General features: G+C 43.3%; 1 protein-coding gene across 4 annotated transcripts in view; it reads left to right on the top strand.

Moving 5' to 3' along the window:
• The window catches only part of FAM53A (family with sequence similarity 53 member A), a 70,086-nt gene extending 58,912 nt beyond the window's left edge, over nt 1–11,174 (top strand). For all 4 annotated transcript variants that reach the window (XM_066995583.1, XM_048046003.2, XM_048045980.2 and 1 more), the window contains exon 5: nt 9,982–11,174. In XM_066995583.1, coding sequence (XP_066851684.1) covers nt 9,982–10,305 — 324 coding nt within the window. In that variant the 3' untranslated portion in view covers nt 10,306–11,174. The remainder of the gene's footprint in view (nt 1–9,981) is intronic.
• Nucleotides 11,175–21,647: the final 10,473 nt, after the last annotated feature.

Raw genomic sequence — 21,647 nt, 5'->3', positions numbered from 1 at the left:
CATCAGATGTGCAACTGGCTTTGCATGTTTACAGGGCTTCTTGAGCTGTATGCTAATAAGAGGAGGAGGCAGCTTAATATCTGCAGTGGATTTACTTTTCCTTTCTGGCAAGTTCCCGTATGTGCAAGTAAGTGTTCATTGTTGAAAGAGCTAATGAGTACCAGACCAGCTGCATTTGACATTATGAGCAAAGGGGCCATCTATTAACTCACAAGCTAGGTTTCAGCCAGCTGTGGGTATTTTCTTTTTTAATTATTACTTAGCCTGTCATAAAATTGGATTATGCTAAAATTATTGGTGATGTTGTTTGGAATACAATACAATATTGAGTTAAGAGCTGTGGTTCAGTGTTGTATATAGGGTACCTACAGTTAATGTGCCTGAGCTGCACCAGAGGGTTTAAAGAGGTGAGAGCACTTTTCTCAGGTTTTACCATCTGGGTTTTGGCAGGTGGCAGGGGATTAGGTTTGTTTCTTGCTCTAAATTGCAAGAGATGGTGGCTATCAGAAGAGTTTAGTAGTGTTTCATCAATGATATTGTGACTTTCCTCCATCTGGAGGTGGGGGGAAATCCCAATGTTACTGTTTAACTTATTAGAGAGTAAATTATACCTCGGAGCGTAACTCAAGGTAATTCTGGGAAAGGGGGTCCTCTTAATTCTTGGTATTTTTTTTGTGATATTGTAATCAGAAATAAATTACTGCATCTTTATAATGAAAGATTTTGTAACAAAAGAATTCCTTTCATTCTGAAACTAGGCTTTGGACTTTCATATACTGAATATTAACTGTTGTGAAACTTGATGGTAGGGCAGATGTGCTTCCCTTGCTCTTGACAGTCACTTTCTGACTTGGTGCACCATCTTCTGAAAGACTTTAAACAAATTGTTTGACCTTAAGTTTCTCTCTACAGAGGTTTGTTAAAATCACTTTAGGAAGTCTTAAGTTTAACTGTCATTTTGTCTTTCATTACTCTTGCATTATATCAATCAGTTCATGCTGTATCTATGTACTGATATGTAAGTTGCGATAAAAGCAAAACAGATGTCTCATGCATGTGAAAATGAACTGATTTGAGTTTGTATCAACTAATGATGCCAGTTTGTTCTTCCATTGGATTTTTAAGATATGAAATACACTGACTTATGTTCTCTTTTTCAAGTATGTGCAGACTGAAGAGTTTTTATAGTATTAAATGTAAATTTCTATAGGAGTACAGTTGTAAACAGGTGCTTTCTGAGCAAGTGATCTGGGAGGTGATTGCTTGGTGTTAGCTGCAGATAGTTGGTCTATTCAGATACTTGAAAGTACACGTTTCTTTACATGCTGATGATGACACGTGCTTCTGCAATAAAACTTAAGTATCACCAGAAATTGAGTTTTAAATAAGATTTCTGACCAGTTTCCTGATTTCGGTTTTTGCTGCTGTAGTGACTATGTGACAAACTTAAGGCTGTTACAGTACTCTAAGGAGCTTAGAAGTTGTGGTAGTATAAATAATTTCCAATCTCTTAAAACAAAGTGTGAGTAATATTTGAACGCGTAGCTTTTTCATGCAAATGCTGATTGTATTAGAAAATAAAGGGAAGAACTGAAGTTGGCCATACTGTAAGAAGTTGAGCTCAGTTTTAGTGTTACCACAGTGCTTTAAGATTGAGTATTGACTCTCTTGCACGCAAGTTGCTTAGGCTTTGCTTGTCTTCTGACTTGGTACAATGTATTTTAAAACACATTTTATAGTTTTTCAGTGCAGCTGAAGGATAAAGAACCATGTAAATAGTTTTCTGACTTGACTTAAAAACCAACGAAGCAAACAAAACCACAAATGCACACTATTGACCATCCAGTGCTGAAGCGTTGTGCTTCCAGATTTGGTTCTTGAGCCAATAAATGGACTTGTCCAAACTGTATGTATTTTTAACCAAACCCGAGTTTTAGCACAAGTTGACTCAGTATTAAAAACCTGTAATGGACTCACCGCTTGATGTCAGGAACGCTTCTTGAGCCACACAGTTACAGAAATGCTCAAAATGTTCCAAAATCAGATGCTAAGCAAAAAAAAAATACAGTATATTTATTAGAGATTGAAGGTGAACAGTGCTAATTGTGTTCTTTCTAAACAAATGAGTTGTGTTCAACTTACCTTGTCTCTGGAAGTAATTAGTGGTCAGAGTCCACCTACAGTTAGAATTAATGCTCCTGCAAGAATTTATTGTTAAATTGTGGTGTTTGCATTGAGTTGAACAAAAGATTCCTAATGGCACTTGTACTTTGTCTGCACGCGTTTATACCCACGTGTTCCTGCGTGCAGTTGCTTAACGAGATCTCAAGGCTTTTTTTGGACGAGTATTTCTGTAGTGGAAAATTGATCGGAGGAAGGGGGAACTGTTCCCAAGCTGAGACTGTTTGCCTTCTCTCCCACCCCCCTTCCCTGGCAGAAGTGAGCTTTATGGCCCAATTATAGAATCCCTTAAAATGCTAGTTATGATGGAGTGCCAGCATAACCCAATAATATAGGTGAGGCTGACATCTGTCAGTAACTAATGAGGGCAGCCTTAGAATGAGGGTTCGGAGTTTACCTCTCTAATTTTTTATAAATTTGACCCATCGTATCAACTTAAATACTTGACTTGAGGATGAAAAACGGATGCACTGGAACACTGAGAGAACGTGGTACATGGATGATGTACTCAAAATCAGCGCATGTGATTCAGTTGTGAAAGTAATTGTTTGCAGCTCATAGCGGAGTCATGCAGGAATAAGACCTTGGCTGAAGTGCTCAGGAATAGAAGTTCTCTATAAAAATAGATGACACATAAATGGCAGGAAATGAAGCCAATATGGTCATGTTTTGAAGCCACGAGGGTCAAATCCTGTCCTGTGGTGCGTAATCGGTCGACTTAAACCCTGTTACTTGAGAACACTTCGGCACTGCAAAGTGAATTTCAAAATGTGACCGAGCAGTTGTGCTTCCACAAACAAGCACTTTCTCTTCTTGTTAGGATCCATCTAGCTAGAAATATGTATGCCCAGTAAAATCCCGGGTTTTGGAGGGAATTGCTTGTTTCAGAGCTGATGGTAGCCATGCAAGTCTTAATTCCTCTGCCAGAGGGACCAATGCTTTGGAAGGCTTTGGCTGCCACAAGTGGTCTTCTGTTTTTGAGGTCCTGAATGCTGCAATACCTAGAGGCAATACTGCAAGCAGTTGTCCTCTGTTAGGCAGTGTACTTGTTCCAAATGTTGGTATGTCCCTGACCACTACAACAGTGAGGTGTATTGATTGCTGTCTATCTGAAGAGATGTGTGTCTAGGACATGCTAATGATGTGCACGCTTCCTTTTTCCCACTTTAAATTGCAGAAAACTAGATGCATCTTTCAAAAATCTGTGTACTAATTGGACATTATTGCAAATAAGGTGAAAGAATGACTTTGTAGAGATTTAGTTTTAATAACAAAGATGGTGATGTGCACTATAAATTGCTTCTTGTTTCCAGAGCTCATATTTCTTTTCTGAAAGGTAGAAGTTTCTGAACTGGAAAAGGTGGAACAACCTTGGCAAGACATGAATCAGCTCCGATGGGGAGAGCACGTGGTTCCATTGTTTCCCTCTGTGCCATTTTATGACCAAACCAGATGTGTTCATCATCCTCGTATGAACACAAACACTGCAGCTGTTCCTTCATCCCACCACACTCACTAATGTACTTGATGCAAACTTGCCAGCCTGAAGCCTCTCCTGCTTGTGCAGCTCAAGCACTTTTTAGCCCAGTTCCACGTTGTCCAGCTCTTCAGCTCATCTGTGAGGTGGATAAATCCCCTGTGCATATTTGAGATGTACATAGGGTCAAACAGGGAGCAGGAAAATAACTAGACAAAACGCAAAGGCAGTCACTTTGGTGCTGTGAGAGACTCCAGGCTGCAGCTGCTGTCCCTGCAAGGGCGAGAGCTAGAACCCTTTTCTCTGCCTGCTCTTCTTGCTACTTCAGTAGCCTTTTGAGTCTTGCCTATGGTGGGGCTTTTCCCTCTGAGGAAACGTCTGTTTTAATGCATCAGTGCATTTCAGATGAACACTGCTGTATCTAGCAGTTGTCTTGTTTGGCTTTATCTCCTTTCTCCCTGGCCAAAGTCTTGCACTGTATTATTCAGCTGAACAAAGCAAATGTTGTCATGTTCTACTTCATCTGACACTATATTGATTATTGGCCAATTTATAACAGTTAAACCCACTGTATGAGCCTCTTCTGTGTTAGCTAATGGAATAATTCATAGCATCTGTAGGTATTTATTCTTACTGGTCTGGTACTAAGAGCAGTTGAAACTTCTTTACTTAATTACAAGCAGGTGAAATAGGTAGGCCTGATGTTTGTAGAATGTACTCCCCCATTCCCATAATAAAAGACTGTGATTTATACTTATTGAAACAGCAAAGGCGAAAGGTTGCAGTTCACAAATCCACAGACTTGGAAAATGTAAGATGCCAAAATCTTAATTAAAATTCCATACTGTAAACTTTTAAAAATGTAGTTCAATGTTGGCCTGGGTTTTACATAAGGGGAAAATCGCTATATACATTGACCCCCTTCATGCTAATATTGCCATTGAATCACTTTCTTGACTGTATTACATTAAGTATTGCATCAACTCACTTAGCTTCTAATTTGTCTTTAAAATAGTAATAATAATAAACGTTGACCTCTGTGATGACTGGTGCTGGACTTGTGGAAACTGCAAAACCCTTCTACCCGAGTTTCTTTTCAGTGTCTATTAGCTCTGCTAACCTGTCCCTATCAGACCTAAATTTAATTTGGATAAAGATTATGTAAAATGGCAGTAGTGTTTTAAATCCAGTGTAGGGAAAACACCTTCAGACTGACATACTCAAACTATTCTTTAATCTGCTTAAATGGCTTAGCTTGTCACTTAATGATGAAACTTAATTGAGCACATGTGCTTCCTCCCCCTGCTTCCCAGTCTGTCCATTTTGTAGACCTTTAACTACCCCAGTAGTTTCAAGTGAGTTCTTTCATGTGATGAATAGCCTCGTATCCTTGTGTATGTGAGTGTAATTAGACAAACTCAGCATTTCAGAAAAATATTTCTATTTCATTGGGACATATTTCTTCAACTAATAGTACAAAATAAAAAGGCCAAATTAAATCACAAGTTCTTACAGCTCATAAACAAACTTTACAAGGATACTGTGGCACAACTTAGAATAAGCATAAAAAAATCTAGGCCAATAAATAGATCAACTTTCATGGTAGACTACATCAGAAAGCAGAATGTTTAAATCTAGAACAGTCTGGCTAGTGGAAGATGAAAGCCTATTACTTCATGATCCTGTTTAGCATCTGATGTGAAATGAGTTGATGTCAGTTTACTTCTCTTCCTGGGCACTTATATCTAAAAAAAAAATTAAAATTACCTTTTGAAGATACAGCAGAGACAAAGTACTGAACAACTTTCATATTACTGTGTGTCAGCTTGTATTGATTCTTAGATAGGTCCCTTACTTTTGCAAAGAGGACTTACCTTCTTTGACTACAAAAAGCTCCTTTTTTTTTACAGTGATTTCTAATTTGAACAGGGATTTTTTTCCCAGTCACCTTTGTTTTTAACTTTTTTTAACTTGTATGGACTTAACGAACTTCAGTCTCTTAAAGTCATCTCTGAACAAAATGGTCAGAGCTGTGCAAGGCAAGAGTCGCGGTTAAACCGTAAGCGGTTTATTTTACAGTAAGGTTTATTGTTAGTAAGAAAAGTGATGTTTAACCATTTCATTTGATGTGTAGTACAAATGAAGGGGTTAAGACAGATTTCTTAATCTACAAAATCCGGTGGTTTGCAATAAACACTGTATGTGTCTCCACCCTGAGAAATACTAATACAATTAATTGGATGCATGAACTGAAAAACGCATTTTATAGGAAGGGTCACCTCTGTTCATGTCTTGTGATGGGAGGTGATGTCAGGTGAGGTATGTTTAGGAGGCAGCTTTCAGCAGGATTCAACATAGTGTTTAAGACCACTATGTTGTGACAGTTTGCATAATTTAAAGTTTTTAAGTCTCCAACTTAGCTTCATAAATCAAATCTCTTCTCTTAAATGTAATGAATTTGTAGCATGGTTGGACTTGGTTACAGCTTAGCCTCAGCAATAACGTTGTTGGGGATAAGGTACTGAGATGCTAATGTGTCATGCTATATGTTGTGCTTCTGAGTTGCCAACAGTGGAGGAGGCATTTGATTTAGAGCCGCTCTGACCAAGCTGTAGGAAAAGCAAGTCCAGAAAGTAAAATAAGGACCTGGGGAGCCTTCAAAGAGGTGTGCAGCCTGTTTAACTTCCCCATCTTCATCAGCTGGCTAAGTATAGGGAAGCAACAGAAAAAGCTGTGTTGCTCCTTGCTCAGGCTGCTTCTTCAGTGTTTTACCCTTGGATCAGTTGCCGATATTCCAGGGTTTCCTCATCATGAGGACCTATGTTACCCACATTTTTCATCTCCCTGGTGGAGAACTTAACAGTGAAGAAACCCTGTGTGCCAGTATGTCTTAAAACTGCATCTCCATGTTGTGCTGTCATAGGCAGGAGTCTCAGGATGGGAGAGAAGGCGAGCCAGGTAACTCGTTAATGCGATGAATTCCCTCTCTTCTTAAATCTGTGGCTTCAGGGAGCTGCTATTGCTGTTGTGATGCCTGCTGAGGGGCAGCAGGGTGGGCTCAGGGCTTCTGGGCTTCCTCTGCTCTCCTCTTGGTGCCAGCTGCTGCAGCTGCACCTCCTGGGAGCAGCTGTGTCCTGCACCCTATTCAAACCGAGGGGGGAACGGGTGGGCTTGGGGTGTGAGGGGGGCGTGGGGAAGAAGCATGAGAACTGCTGCTCCCATTATGCCCTAGGTCTTAATGCCCGCAAATGACTTGGTTTTCCCTCGACTGCTGTAGCGAATGCTCTAGTTTTGTTAGCAAAACAAAACCCAACCTTTTTATTGCTTTTTATATTTGGAAAGTGATGTATTATCACTTTCTGAACTTGAGGTTTAGTAAAGAGTACAGACATTAGCTTCCTTTCAAGCTACTCTGGGCCTTTCTTGTTTGCTTTGTATGGCAAGGGTCTAGAGAGATTTCTTTTATTTCCCTCCCCGCCATTGTTTTTGGTACAAAGTTTTTTTCTTAATATTCAGACATTTTATCGCCTCCCTTCTTTTAAAACCGAGTTTCTTTTTTTCCCTTTTTTCCCCCTATTGCACAAAAGAATACTTTTAGCTGATTGAGTTCTATCCATTGCCAACTGCGGACTCTTTTGTCTTGTTAGCCCAGCATCCTTTATAGAAGGAGGACCATTGAGCAAGTCCTCGCTGGCTCCCCGCAGAGCACAATTGTGCATGAAAGGTGTGGTACTGTACCAGCGTAACATGTCAAGCTGCAGCTCGGAGGGCTTGAATGCATTGAGACTTCTACCTTTTTGCTTTGTGAAAGGAGTGGGATTGTGCTGCGAGATAATAAATCCACCTATTTTTAGTTCGGTGCGGTTGTGACAAGTGGGTGAACAAAGACCCAGTTGAATGCACTTGCTGTTGTGTTGAAACCAGCTAAAAGTTCCCATTCAAGTGGTTTCAGCGCAGCGCAGCTAACAGGCAATTTTCCATTTATGTACACAAACCTTCTAGAAAGACAGCTGTGTGGTTGGATTAATTTCTAGCAGTAAATTGAATAAAAGATATTTTGAAGGGGGACTCGGGAATTCCTTTCTAAAACACTGAAAGCAGATCTTTGAAAGCTTTCCTTTATTTGATGCCTTTCCTTCCCAGTGTCTACTGTAAGATTTAAAGGACTAGAAATATTGTCCCCTATGCGGAGATGCACAACAGGAAATGTATTCTTTTTTTCAGAGCAATGAGATAAGATTAGAATATCCTTTAACACTTTCTACTTCAAAATATGTTGGTTTGCTTTTAAGTAAATATGAGAAGTTCACACCTCTTAGTCATAAAAAGGAGCTCAAATGTTTGTGCTTGCATAAGCTGTAAGTGAGCTATGTGGAAATGTGTTCTGAAAACAGCAATGTGTTACAAAACTGTTTTTTGGTATATAAAACAGGGAAAAGAAACGTAGTTGTATAAAGCCTTTTGCTTATGCAAGGTTATCAATTTTGTTACATGTGAAATAGGATGTGGGTTTTGATAAAGGCTAACGAAGACTTCAGTGAATTCCTCCTGGTGGAACTGTGGTCAGTCTTTTTTTCCCCTGAAGGTTGATCTTTGGATGCAATTCCTGGAATCGCATAAACCAGCTCCTTAAATGAAGTCTTGTTTCTCTCTGCCCAAGCACAGTTACCCCTCAGATCCTTCTGGCCTTAAACCTATGACTTGCTAACTAGTGACCTACTGCATATTATAAGGTACCAAAGCTGTTTAAGGAAGAGCCTATATGTGTACCATACAGGCATAACAAACCTCTGGGCAGTAATGAAGAGCGTAGCACGGCAGCGTTTGCATTTGGTGCAGGCTTGGGGAATACTGCTGCAGTGTCCTAGCTATGGAGAGGCTCCAGTGATGGTGAACCACCTCCCCTACCAGTTGTGTTCGTTCCTCAGCCTGGCTGGGCTGTGAATTCCAGAACTCAAGTGTTGCTTTTCACTGTTATCTGAGTGTTCCCTCAAATAATCTTTCTATGTAGACTGGATGTAGGGATATATTGGTAGTCATATACAGGCAAGGCAGGCCAATGTCTGTAGGTTTCCTCTGAGTTCATGAAGTTTTGTTTAAAAGCCACGGAACAGATCTGGTAAGCTGCTCATGTGGCTGCTAATGTGCACTGGTGGAGTAGAAAGACTTTTCCGGTGCTCTGGAAAAGCATCTGGTTCATAACACATCATGAGTGTTGCAGTGTTCCTATTTCATACAAATATATTAACAAATATAAAATACTTAAGAAATGACAAACTGAGGGGGGAAGTTGAAAACGGGCGTGAACAGTTAACTTTGTTCCCTGTGGATCTGGCTGTAATAAACAATCACCGTGTGCATGCGAGACTGGAGTCGCTTAACCAGTACGATATCGAGAGCCCCTACAACATGATTCTGTGGGCTCTTACTGCTTTAGAAAGAAGCCCTTTTTGGCTATTTCTGCTCACTGTGTGCATTCAAGAGGCAGAATTTAGAAGTTTTGCACAGACTAAAATCCAGCTTCTGTTTTCTGTATGGCCTTGTTAATTGCTGCTTTTGGATTCTCATCGAGCATCCATTTTGGTTGCACGAGGAGCTTAGGCACTTTATTCCTGTGTCTGAGGGGCAGAGGTAGCACACTTACTGAGGTTTTCTCTTCTAAGTCTAGGTGAGCACCCCTTTGTTTTTTAATATACTCCTCATTTAAACAGGTCTCAAATTCTGAGCTTGTCTTACTTTCGGGTACCACTTGAACAAATTAAGCTGTCTCTGGAGCAAGACGTTTCCAGCAGGAGCTTGGCTTTCTCTTGTTTTGAGGTTACCGAAATGTGCCAGCTGTCCTGTTGCAGGCTCTTATGTCTCCGAGGTGAGGCCAGGGAGCTCGTTATCTGCACATTTGGGAACTTTGAGAAATTAATTGTTGGCTAGGCTGCGGTGCAACTATTTGACCTAAATGCTTATGTTACCAACTGCTATGCTCTGGATTTGCTGGAGAGTTAATATATCAGATCGGATGCTTGTTGATCCTTATTTAGTTGAGTAAAGATAGGTTTTTGGACTTTCTTGTATAAATAAGGGGACTGCTAATTTTCGTTGCTAACTGGAATCTGCATCGGCAAAACATCTGTGCAAAACCAGACTGTTTATTAAGTAAATGCCCTTCTTCCTTTTCTTCATATTCCACATTGTTTCCAGCGTAATTTTAAACATGTATGCATTTCTAAACTTGTGTACATACCCTTAACCCATTCAAGAACTTAGAGAATTTATTCTGCTCCTCCTGTACAGTCATTGCTAATTTATTCATGTTTTTTCACTTGCAGACTTTAAAAAATTCCAAAAGTCTTTGCTCCCTTGATTATGAAGATGACGATGATGACACACAAATGAAGACAATTGTGTCATCCCCATGTGACTCAAATGATCTTATGAACATCATCACCCCTGGTTCCAGTCCGATGAAAGAACAGCTGGATGAAGTCAGGCATCATGGGTCATGCCAAGGTAGCTTCAAAACAAGGGATTATAAGAAAGCAGCTGCAGTATGTGAAAGCGATGAGGACACAAGTGATTGTGAGAGCACTGAAGAGGGCATCTTTCCTCTGGACTGTGGGGACTTGGACCTAGAGCAGATTGAAAACAACTGAGACTCAAAGTTGTGTGCTAGAATCAGAGTTTTTCTAAATTAAAATGATAGAGGATTACCTTTGCCATGCATAATCCATGTCCCTGAATCTCTGTATTGCCTATCTTGGGCCTGTGTTAGAAATGTTTCAGGTGGGGGAAAAACGTGAACCATTGTTACCTGTTTAGTCTATTGATCAATATGTGGATGACAACAACAATAAAAAAGTAGGAGGTTAAATGTTATTTTGAACATTAAGGAATAATTTTGATTATAAAATTTCCTAACAGATATTTTGCATTTTTATGGCTTTTACAGTTCTGGAGAAAAAGCATCTCTATTTTGAAATGAATTTTCAGAAGGGCATTCTATAAAACTAAATCTGTCTACAGTGATTCTGGTGCGGGTATATGTTGCTTTTGTTAAAGAGCTTAATGTGAAAAGTGAATTACATAATGAAATTGGTAATAAACCTTCAGACAGAACTCTTAAATACCTGGTTGACAGCTGGTCCAAACACTTAACTGCCATCTTTGACAGCGTCTGGTTTAAAAAAAAAAATTTCATAACATGTACAAATGTTCTTTTCATACATTCAGGACTTTTTGATCAAAATATGGTAGTAACCTTAAAGGTTAACATTTTCCATGATTTTACTACTTGAATTGTTTTCTAGCCTGAAGCAATGCTAATTTAGGTGGGATGAAACTGCAAGTAGCTGCCCACCTACTTGGTCATTATGTTTTCTGTGGTTCAAAAGAATGTACAACAAGAGCACTTGAACTTTTAGACAGGGACTTTGTAATGATCAATTCCCCAGGAGGTGATCCCTTCAGCAATACTAGAAGGAAAATAGTCCTTGAATTAAATAAAATGACATTTTGCTTTGCACTTGTGTCTGTTTATGAATTTTACTTGAGGAGAATGTATAGTCTGGGGCATATTCTGCAATGTGGTATTTATGTGCAGAGCTGGGTGGAGGACAGACTTCTGGTCATCTGAAAAGGAAGTGAAGTCAAGTTAGTCTGGGGAGCTGGGGAATAATTCGTGCTGGATCCCAGAAGTGTCTCAGTGATTACATACACCATAATCATTTCTAATGTAATAGTGTATTCATTGCAGGCTATTGCAACACACTCCGTTAGTTCAGATGGAATAGGGATTTTCCTCTTCAAGGAGTAAATTAATCTCAAAACGGAGGTTTTTAAATTGAATAGAAATGGAGAGGCTTAGATTATGGCATTTTGGTGCATCGTCTTGGTCTGCTAAAATGAGCCAGCTCCCTATGGTAACTTGTACCGTAAAACCAAAATACAGCAACATTCCAAGTCACCGAACAGCTTGTGTTTATGTGAGAAAAGAATATCTTGAGGCTGAGCAAGGTGTGACCCAGGCTCCAGCCTTGTGATTAGGTCAGCCTTTGGTCATAAAAAGAACTGGCCTGTAATTACTGAATCAGCTTGTATAACTTATTATCTATACACAATTTTAAAAGCTTGGATAACCAGTAAGAACCTCTGAATGTTTTTCTTGCTTTTATGACTCCTATTGCATGTACTACAAAGAGCAGCAGTGGTCTGTGATACCGATGCTGGTATACATGCATACGAAGGTGCAAGAACACTGAGAAGACCTGTTAAGTTCTTGATATGTTAATATACGTTGCGTGGGAGATGGTGAAGCTGCTCACTGCAGCAGCACAAAATCGTCCTCCTTTTTCTAGCAGAGTAAAGGAGATTGTACTGGAGCAAAGCCTTCAGTTCCTTCAGAAGCTCCTGTTAAGTGTGTGTCACACACAGGTATTTGCTCCTCTGTAGCAGAGAGCATGCAGGTGGTGCTGTATATACATGCACAAGCTATCAGAAATGACCACGCAACTGAAAATCACTGGTTTTGCACTCTGAAGATCAGGTTTCAAGAAGTGCTGAATAAGGTACAGCTGTTTTTCCTTGTGGATAGGTGGGAAATGCACTGCAGTGTGATCTGTCATCTTGGGTAATGGGGCTACCAAGCTCCTTCCTAGGCTGCAATTACTAGTTGCAGAGCTACACTTCTGTGTATTTTTCTTAATTGAGCAATAGAGGTAAGTAAAATTGAATCAGCTTTAAAGCAGGATTGTAGGGAAGGCCAATTGTACAACTGGGATCACTTAAAAGCCAATTTGCCTGTTTGAACAGTTAAAACTGTAATGGCATGGAATGAGAAAACTAGCGTGGCAATCCGTTTGGCTCTTCCTCCAAGGAAGACAAGCTCTCCTGGAAGAAGTAAAAGAAGAAAATACCTCAAAGGGCATGAATAAAAGGAGGTAAGAAGTACTTTGTCAAGGGAGGGGGGGAGCTTTAGCAGGAACTGCAGCTGTTAAGAAGGCAGTGATAAAGCAAAGGCAAGAATAGAGCAGATAATATTCTAGCTCTGAATTATGGTCTGGCTGAGATCTCAGATTCATTTCTCCAGCCTCAAAGGCAGGGCTCTGCAGTTCCCTTCTGTAGGTGCATTGTTTTCACTCAACACAAAGCCACATTCCTACCCACGTACTTGGGTCGGAAGGGGTTTCCCAAGTTAAAGTACAGATGTGTTTGCTTATGGTAACACAGGGCTCCAGTCCCATGGCAGCCAGCTGTTAAAACTCTAAATAGCCCTTTCATAGATGCAGGCAGAAAGGAGTGGTTTTAGATACTGAAGAACAAGTTCTGTGAAAGTAGGAAGTAGTAATTATCTAGTTCAGGCTCTTATTAGTTGGTGACAGGAAAATAAGTAGTTGAACAGCTGTGCAGGAACACAGAAAATGAAGAAGTTGGCTGAAAGGAATCTGTGCACTTTGTCTCCAGCCCCTAATGTAATCCCACATGAGAACCAAGAGTAAAAGGAATTACTGGTTAGAAGTTATTTCAGCTGGGGCAGGCTTTGGCCTTGCATCATACACAAGATATCAAGACCTGCTCCAAAAGAAATTAATGGATGGTGAATTTGGCACTTCTCTTATACTAGATTACAGGATAAAATCTAGGGGCTGTTTTGGGCAACTAAAGAAGGCAGTTTGCAAAAAGGGAAAACATGGTTTCAGAGATTGGATTGTATTTGGTAGTGGCTGAGCTAGGCTGTGAGCAGCTTGGGTCTGGGAGTGGTTTCCTTCCATCTCGCAGCCGGTGTCAGAACAGCAGACTTCTGCACGGGGCTGTGGGAGTTACTCTAGGTCACTTATCTCTCATTTTTATTAGCAACCAGGCTAACAACGTAGCATGCTTGTTAAATTTGCCGTCAACAGGAAGCTGGACAGATGTGAATGATAAGATAGCATTAGAATTCAAAATAGTCTTGGCAACTTGTAGAAATGGTTGCAACAGGGAGGAGATAGGGAAAGACAAGATCCTTTTCAGCAAGGCATTAAATTTAGATGGGGTTGAATGACTGCACAAATCCAGTGTTGGGCCAACTCGTTAGTTCTTCTGATAAGGGAGCTGGGAGTTGGCCTTGCCAGTAGGAGAAAAGTGAGCTTCAGGCTAAGGTTCACAAACGGCGATGCGTTTGGCAAGGCTCACGAGGTACAGGTGCTCCTGGGAAGCACGGGATTTAGTACACAACTCGAGATACTGCGCTTAGGAGTGCGGAGTCCAGTCGAGAGGGGCATGGCTGATATGGTGCAGATATGCTGGAACATGGGAAAATGCACTCGGGGGAGCACTGAAAGAATTGAGTTTGAAATCTTGTGGTAGGCCAGGCTTAAGTTGCAGCTAGGGTGAGTGATACTTTCTCCTGAGGCCTAATATAACAAACACGGATTGGGAATCACCAAACAGATGTGTGGAGAGATGGTCACTCTTCCACACATGCGGATCTGTTAAGAGTAAGCATCTGTTGGGAGTGATGGCTGCATTTCCCTTGCCTCAGAGCGAGATGAAAAGGCCGGCTGGCTTCCCACAGTCCTTTCCTGTCCTGTTTTCCTTTGCATCTCTACAACTTGGATTTCCAAGCAAGCCTAAAAGTTGCAAGGTAAATAACTGCTGGAGGAAGACGTGAGGATAACATCAAGGAAAGCACTATGGAGCACAAACAGGAGCTCCCAGTGCATGGTTCAGCTATAACACGTAGATCCTATCCAGAGTTGCCATTTGCCAGAAAATAGGCCCCTGTTTTGTAAGCTTGGCCTAAATCATCTTTGTGAAACACCTGCAGCTGTACCTGACCGTGTCCAAGTCCATTTTGGCAGGGCGGTGCCTGCTGACTTCACCTGCAGCTGGAAAATAAAGGTAAAGGTGCTGACGGAGCTGTTGGGGCAACAACAGGCCAGGCCCTGCAGAACCTCTGAAAACACAACTTTGACCAAAAGTCATTGGTGGTGAGTGGCAGATCTCCTCGAAACTTTTTCATGATCTCATTTTGCATACCATACGGTGTTCAGTTTTTAGAAGTACCCAAGTGTGTGTAGACCTTGCTGTGCTTGCACACTGGGCTTTCAAAGCAGTCTCTGTTCTCTCGCTGGAGATTATCCAGGCCAGCTTAGATTACCTGGGACATTTCCTTCAAGCTCACGTCTTGGGCTTAAAAGAGACGACTGGTTGGGTATGTGGCAGACATTGTGTGTTCTCAGCATGCAAAGAACCTTGTGTAGGAGCTGTGGGCATTTCCACCACATATCCATGTGCCTTTTCCTTCACCAGCATCAAAGAGCCAGGGACTGGGACCCTTCCCCTGTGGCTACTTATCTTGGGACCCTTTGGTGGAGCTTGTCAGTTGTCTAACACACACAAAATACGGTTTTGGAGGACCGTTGCTACCATATGCTTAGCAGCCCATTCTGGTGTTTTCAAAGCGAGTTTTGACATCAGTTGTTTTGGAGTTTGTGTGTAATTAACATCATCCAAGCTACTGCTCCCACCACCATCTGGTCAGCACAGCAATCACTGGTATGCTGAAAGCTGGTATTTACTTGGGGAAAATGAGGGTGCTTTCACTATCTGCAGCACTGTTTTATGTGGGATTTTTGCTTTTGCAAAGTAACTTAGGGTTCTGTGCTGTGAGTGATTTGAGCTGGAGGAGCACGAACTCTGTGGAGATGAGTTGAAAACTTCCTTAAAGCAGCATTTCATTTTTTATCCTATTAAAACCCAAACCACAAGATTAAATGTTTTATGACATCTCAGTTCGGACAAGGAAATGCAGTGCCCTGATTCAGGTAAGCTTGCCTGATGTTGGCTGATGATGGGAATTTAAAGTGAGGGCTGTGCTGCTGGGTACTCCAAACTTATGTCCCACTTGCTGAAACAGACGTGGCCAAACTCCTCCCTGCAGTAGTGTGGAAGAAGAAAACACTCCCAGAACACCCAACTGTGGGCTGGGGAGACATCCAACTGTCCAAGCTGCCTTCCCTCTTCATCTTTGCTCTTGAACCTGCTTCACATTTCCACCACTGTACGTCACGTGAGGTTTCTGCAGCATGGCTTAAACACATTTTTGGAAGCGTCAGAGCTGTGGCTAGACAGCTATGGCAATACCTCTTGGATTTTTTTTTTTGCAGCTCGTGAGGCTGTAGTTCAGGATACAATGGCCTGATTTTGGTGCGTGACCCTGCTTCATTCTCCCAGTGTCTTTTTCCATGCACAGAAACGAGATGTCTTCATGGTACAGAACACGTGGGTACATGAACAGAGAGTCCTGCATAACGCAGAGGTGCATGAGAGTGAATTACAGCTCTGCAGGCAGCTTCACATCTGCTATTTGCCAATTCTAGGACTTGGCAATTTTCATCTCCTTTCATGCCTAGGTAGCATGGATTTTACTTCTGTGTGTGTGGCTCTTACAAGATCTCCTTCTGTTCTTCCTCTCTGGGTTATATCAATCCCCACACCCCCGTCAAACCATTCTGTCCCCCATGCAAATGTGCTGCTGATTTACATCCATCATCCCCTCTCATTTTGGACGTTCAGTTCCAGAGCAGCACATATGCAATTTTCAGAGGGCTGAGTTGCTGAAGTCTCAAACCTAGACGTTTACAAACTGATGTTTATTCCAGCCCTTAATGCAAGGTCAAAATTGTATTAGATTTTACAGGAATTACAAATGCTCATTAGTGACACCAGCTTTGTGACAATCACAGCAACCTTGCCAAAATTAAGTCCCTATTGATGCTCAGACTTCTTGGTAGGATGACTATGAAGAGGTGGTGGTGGTATGTTTGTTTTTTAAGCAAAGCACAGTATCCTTATCTCCATATGAAGAATGCTGAACCACTTCAGCATATATATATATATTTAATAAATGGAAGAAATCAGCCCAAAGCAAGTACCTGACATGGAAAAACTTCAGCCTGAATACCTTTAAGCCATCGGAAACAAGTCTAAAAACAGGGTCTTTTAGTGGAAAAATGTTGGGCAAATATTCTTAGAGCTCTTCTCTGTCATCTAGGGCAGGGTGAGAGTGTCCCACTTGTCTGCCTAATGCCAGTGTTCTGATTTCAAATGTTATATTGGAGTGTGTCTAGGACATGAGAAAATGGGGACAGAAGCAAGAGGGGAAAACGTGGAAATCAACAGAAATAAAGAGAAATTTGAATAGAAAAAAAAATCTAATATAGATAATTTAAACCAGAAAGTTTGTGGCGCACTCTCAGAACTGCAGCAAGTGCAAGTTGTCCTCCCCCTGTTTGTTGTTGCTGAGGTTTTTTTGATCTGAAACATATTCCTTCTAAAGGAAGGCATTTCTATCAGCCTACCTTAGTGAGGGCTAATGGGAACAGCTGTGATAATCTTTGTATCCTGTTTGCCAAGAAGAGTTTCCTAAAACTATTTGCTCTTCGAGAAAGGAACGCGCTTTTAAGCCATAAGCAGGAAAGGGCTGGGGATGCAAGTCTTGTTTGTGCATACACAAAGCTGTCTAGACCTTGAACTCCTTGAGGCTTGTACCTTTCTTGCATAGCGAGAGCTGTTAAGAATGGTGGCAGTGACCCTGGTGCCTCTCAGATGGGAATTGAGCCACATTTATGTGTATTTTTTTTTCCTGGCTAATTTGTCTGATGCTGTGTTTTCATACACTCAGAGCATGCACAGCTGCACCTGTTCCAAATTCACTTGCAGGTGGTGGCATGGAGCCTCACTTTTACACGTTCAGGTTAACTCCTCTGGGCCAAAGGGTTGTTCCCTGCTGGATCTGATTGCGCTTTCTTCACCCAGGCACTTGTAGACCCAACGTCAGGAGCAAAGGGCATCTCGTGAGCCAGAGCACGGCTCCCCAGCAAAGGAGACACCCAGGCTGGGGGGGGGAACCTTGAATACACACATGGAACAAGCCAGGCGTGGGGACAAAAGTGGGCTGTAATCCATTTTGCGAATGGCCAGCTGTTGGGCTGCCCCCGCTTGCCCCACAGGTGCAAGCGGGGGCAGCAGCAAGGCAGCTGGGCACCAGCCATCGCGATGAGCTGGGCTTTGTGACTTGGGCTTGCTCGTTAGCCAGGCTGCTTGATGAGCACACACCTGTGGTGTGTCGGGACAGAGCTTGCCCTTTGCCATCCTCCTTCATCTAGCTTTCATCTCTTCATTGCAACAAGGATGGTGTGGTCTGAAAATGGGCAGAGCTGTGCGCCAGCACTTCTGGGGCATGGATGGGCAGCCCCAGACTGGGCTGAAGTGGTGTCCTGGGCTCTGAGCAAGGTTGGGGGGGGCCCGGGTGAGCCTCTCAGGGCCATCAAGGTTGGCAGCTTTGGCAGCTGCCCTGGAGCTGTGGGCACTCCTGCCCCAGAGGACAGCTCGGTGGTTGCTGTTTCCATCGCTGCTCCGCACTGAGATGCCAGCTCAGCATCCTGCCCCACGCTAAAAGCAGGAGAGCTGCCTGGGCGAGGGGAGCAGATCCGTGCTCGGCATGCAGCAGGTGAGCTTGCAATACTTCCCCAAGCTCCTGCACCCCACAAAACTTCTTGGGGGTACCCCACAGACCTTCCATGCTCCTTCTGCTCCCAGAGCTTTCTCAGCCACGCAAAGGTGAGAGGCAGGACGGCAGCAGGAGTGACTGCCATGACCCAAGGGGCCAGGAGGAGCTGGAGCAGCCTGCAGACCCCCGATAGCAATGCTCACCCTGCAGCTGTGTCCTCCAGGCTCTGGCCGTGCCACAGGCTCGCTGGCTCCCCGCCAGTCACTGCTGGGACGTCGGTTGAGTTTCTTATCATTTCCAAACAGCATTGCATCCTTAACATTTCCAAACAGCAGCACTCCGCTTTGAAGCCCACGGCAAAAGCAGCCCCTTCTTTGGGGCAGAGGTGGGAGCAGGGCTGGAAAAATACGGCTGGCAAGTCACCTGTTTGAAGGCTGAGAGCTGGGGCTGGGGCTTCGGGAGGTGTTGAAATCTGCCCTGCAAACCTTGAGCTGAGAGCACTCGTGAATTGTTGGGCTCAAGCATTTGGCTGCGCTCTTTGGGGAGGTGGGGGAGATAAGAAAGGTGATGAGGGTGGCAGCGAGGGTTTATGGGGGGCTGTGCTTGTGGTGAGATGTTTGTGGGGAGGGAGGTGGTCTTGGGCAGGCAGGTTGGTGGATGGGATTCCAAATCCGAAGGAAAACAGCAGGTCATGGATGAAATGAATGAAAGAGAGCCGTTCTTTCAGACGCTGAACCAGGTTTGAGCCACGTCGCCCATGAAGAAATTCACTGCGTTTGGCAGCAGTACCGGTGGCACGTGATGACACCTGTAGGTGTGTAATGGATGTTATTCCCCTGTCTTCTCCCCATCCTAAATGCTCGAGTAACCCGATGCATCTTTCAGATCCTCTCGGCCCTCTGCCATCTACTCCCTGGAGCTGCTGCTGGGGAGCGACCGCAGAAAGCAAAGCCCACACCTCTGCAGGGCTTTTCCCAGAAAACCGAGCTGCTCTTCAACTTGTTGTGTGTTTGGAGACTCATTCTCCACTTATCACTGTATCACTGGAGAGTCAGTGCTTCTTCTGATGTTAATTCTTGTTCATAGCTCTTACTGTCTAATTTTAATGCCTTTTGCAAGCAACTAGTCTAAGTATTTAACCAATTCCTACAGGGATAGTCCAGGCTAGTAGGAAAATACCATGCCTTCCTAGGATGTCTTTGCTGACTGGTAGAAGTTATTCAATGTTTTCAGTAAAAATGTATTCAGAATCTCCATTAGTTGTCTTTTTTTTTCCCCCTCACCTTTACAAGTGAAATGGGGGGTCTGATGTGAGCAGGAATCCAGTGTTTCCCTAATAAGGTTAAGCAACTAGATGAAAATTAATGATGACCATAATATATCCTGGCCTAGACACTTCAAGCAGCAGTCTGTGCTTTCCAGACTGGGAGCAACTCAGCCTCCTGGCTATCATTTTCTTGCAGCAGGAATAGAAATAGCCTTATTTTTCCAACCACAGGACTGCCGGGATGATTCTGGGCTGTGGATGGCAAGGGCAGACTTCCTCCAAGAAGCTGCATTCCCTGATGACTTCTACCTGGACACTGCGATGCCGACGCACACAATTTCCACGGCGTTCTTAGGCTTTGCTCTGGGGTACAATTCCCACCACGGGGGCTGTGCTGGTGTCCTGTGCTCCATCTAACCCTGAAACCTCCGAGGGATCCCAGGGCAGAGCTAGGCACAGATTTCGGTTGAAGCAGTTTAACGAACGCCAGCCTCATTGTGCTGTGTTGTTTTTGTGGGTGTCTGCACCTTTCAAGCGAGCTCCAATTAGAAGACGAGGGGGGGAGAGGAGAGGGAAAGAAAGGGGGAGTAAATAGAGGCAAAAACGATTCAGCTCTCAGCAAATCCGCAGCCTGTTTGTCGGACAGATGGAGCCGGGCAGTGGATGGCTTTGCTGCAGCCTGGCCCCCGAGCAGGTGGGTATTTTGGAAGCGACGAGCAGTTTGCCCCCCTAATTCGCGGCGGCGCGGCTCACACCGGACATATGTCGATAACAACTCCGCTTGGCTCCTGCTGTCGCAGGAATCGGAACGCGCTCGCCCCTCCCCACCTGCTCTGGAAAGAAATTGCCGGAATAAAAAAACAAACAAACAAAAAGTTAGGGACACTTGTTGCACTGGAGTGGGAAGGACAAACGAAGGCTCAGAAGCGCACGGGCGTGATTTCACTTAAGGGCTAATTGCTGAGCAGCTTTCATTAAGAGACCATCGTGGTTGGGCCAGCAGTGTTCTGAACGTATATGCAGATGGGCAGATGGCCCTTTGCTGTGCTACAGACAGACGCATCTAATGTTACAGATGGATTATTATGTTGATTCGTTGCTGAAAGAAAAACTTATCTCACAATAGGGCGTTCGTTTGAGCACGGTTCCTTCTCGAGCTTATGTTCCTCCCCAGTATTGCTGGGTTTCACTCCACGAAACAAAGTTCTCAATCAGCAAGGCTAGTGTTTCCCCTTCTGTGCTGCAAAAAGAGAAAGAAAAAAAGTTAAAGAGCCCGTCTAAGAGTAAAACGATCCTTTTGGGAACCTGGAAGATGCCGTTTAACTTCAGCGGCTGTTGGCTGGGGCAGGGGGCACCTTTGGTAAGTGGTGTTTGCTCTTCGTCTTTCTAACCCATACTGAGCTGTGGTCATTCCTTTTTCAAGTCCTAAAACATCCCTGGGTTAGGAAAGAGATCTGGGACAGATGGATGGAAGAGGAGACAGTTTGAAGCTCAAGGTAACCTGCCCAGAAGATGATATTTTAGCAACAAGCAGCAACATGGCTATTGGATTGGTAGACATGGGTCAAAATGCACGCATTGCCATCGTGGTGGGATGACCGATGACCGTGGTACTTCCACAACAAACACTAAGAGGTGTTTTTAAAGACAGCAAGGTATCTCGTCTTGTTATTGGAAACGCTCTCTCCTGCTTGTGCAGTGTGGGGGCAGAGGCAATGTGAGGGCTGTCCTGTCCCACGTCCAAGAGAAATGAGACACGGGACCATGTGGATGGTTGGATTCTGGCCGACCATTGCTCTCCTCGGGCTGGTGCCAAAACTTGCTTCTGGCTTCTCTCATGGTGATCTTCCTGGACTGTATGTTTTGTCATGGCCCTGTCAAAGCTGGTTCATTTCCTCAGGACGCTGGGGAACATTCCATGGGACAGTAGAGCAGAGGGAGGAGAGTCAAGTAACATCCTCAAGCACCACTTCTTACCAGCTTTGTTGTAGCTGTGACAAAAATAGCACTCTTGTTTCATCACGTTTCCAAAAAATAATAATAATAACAATAAAAAAGGGGAGTGAGGTGTTAAAAAGAAGTGGTAAAAAAATCGCTTCTTCTACTTGACCCTGATATCTTGACATTGAATTTCTATCCATTAGACAAACACTCCTGCTCCTCATCTACCCAGCCTTTGTAACTTGGTGTTGTCATCCCAAGCAGAGCTCTACCACAAGTCTGGCCAACAAGAGAAA

The sequence above is a fragment of the Anser cygnoides genome, chromosome 4, assembly GCF_040182565.1.
Source record: "Anser cygnoides isolate HZ-2024a breed goose chromosome 4, Taihu_goose_T2T_genome, whole genome shotgun sequence".
Classification (NCBI taxonomy): domain Eukaryota; kingdom Metazoa; phylum Chordata; class Aves; order Anseriformes; family Anatidae; genus Anser; species Anser cygnoides.
Note: the sequence above shows the minus strand (reverse complement) of the source record. Positions and strands in the feature narration are given on the sequence as shown.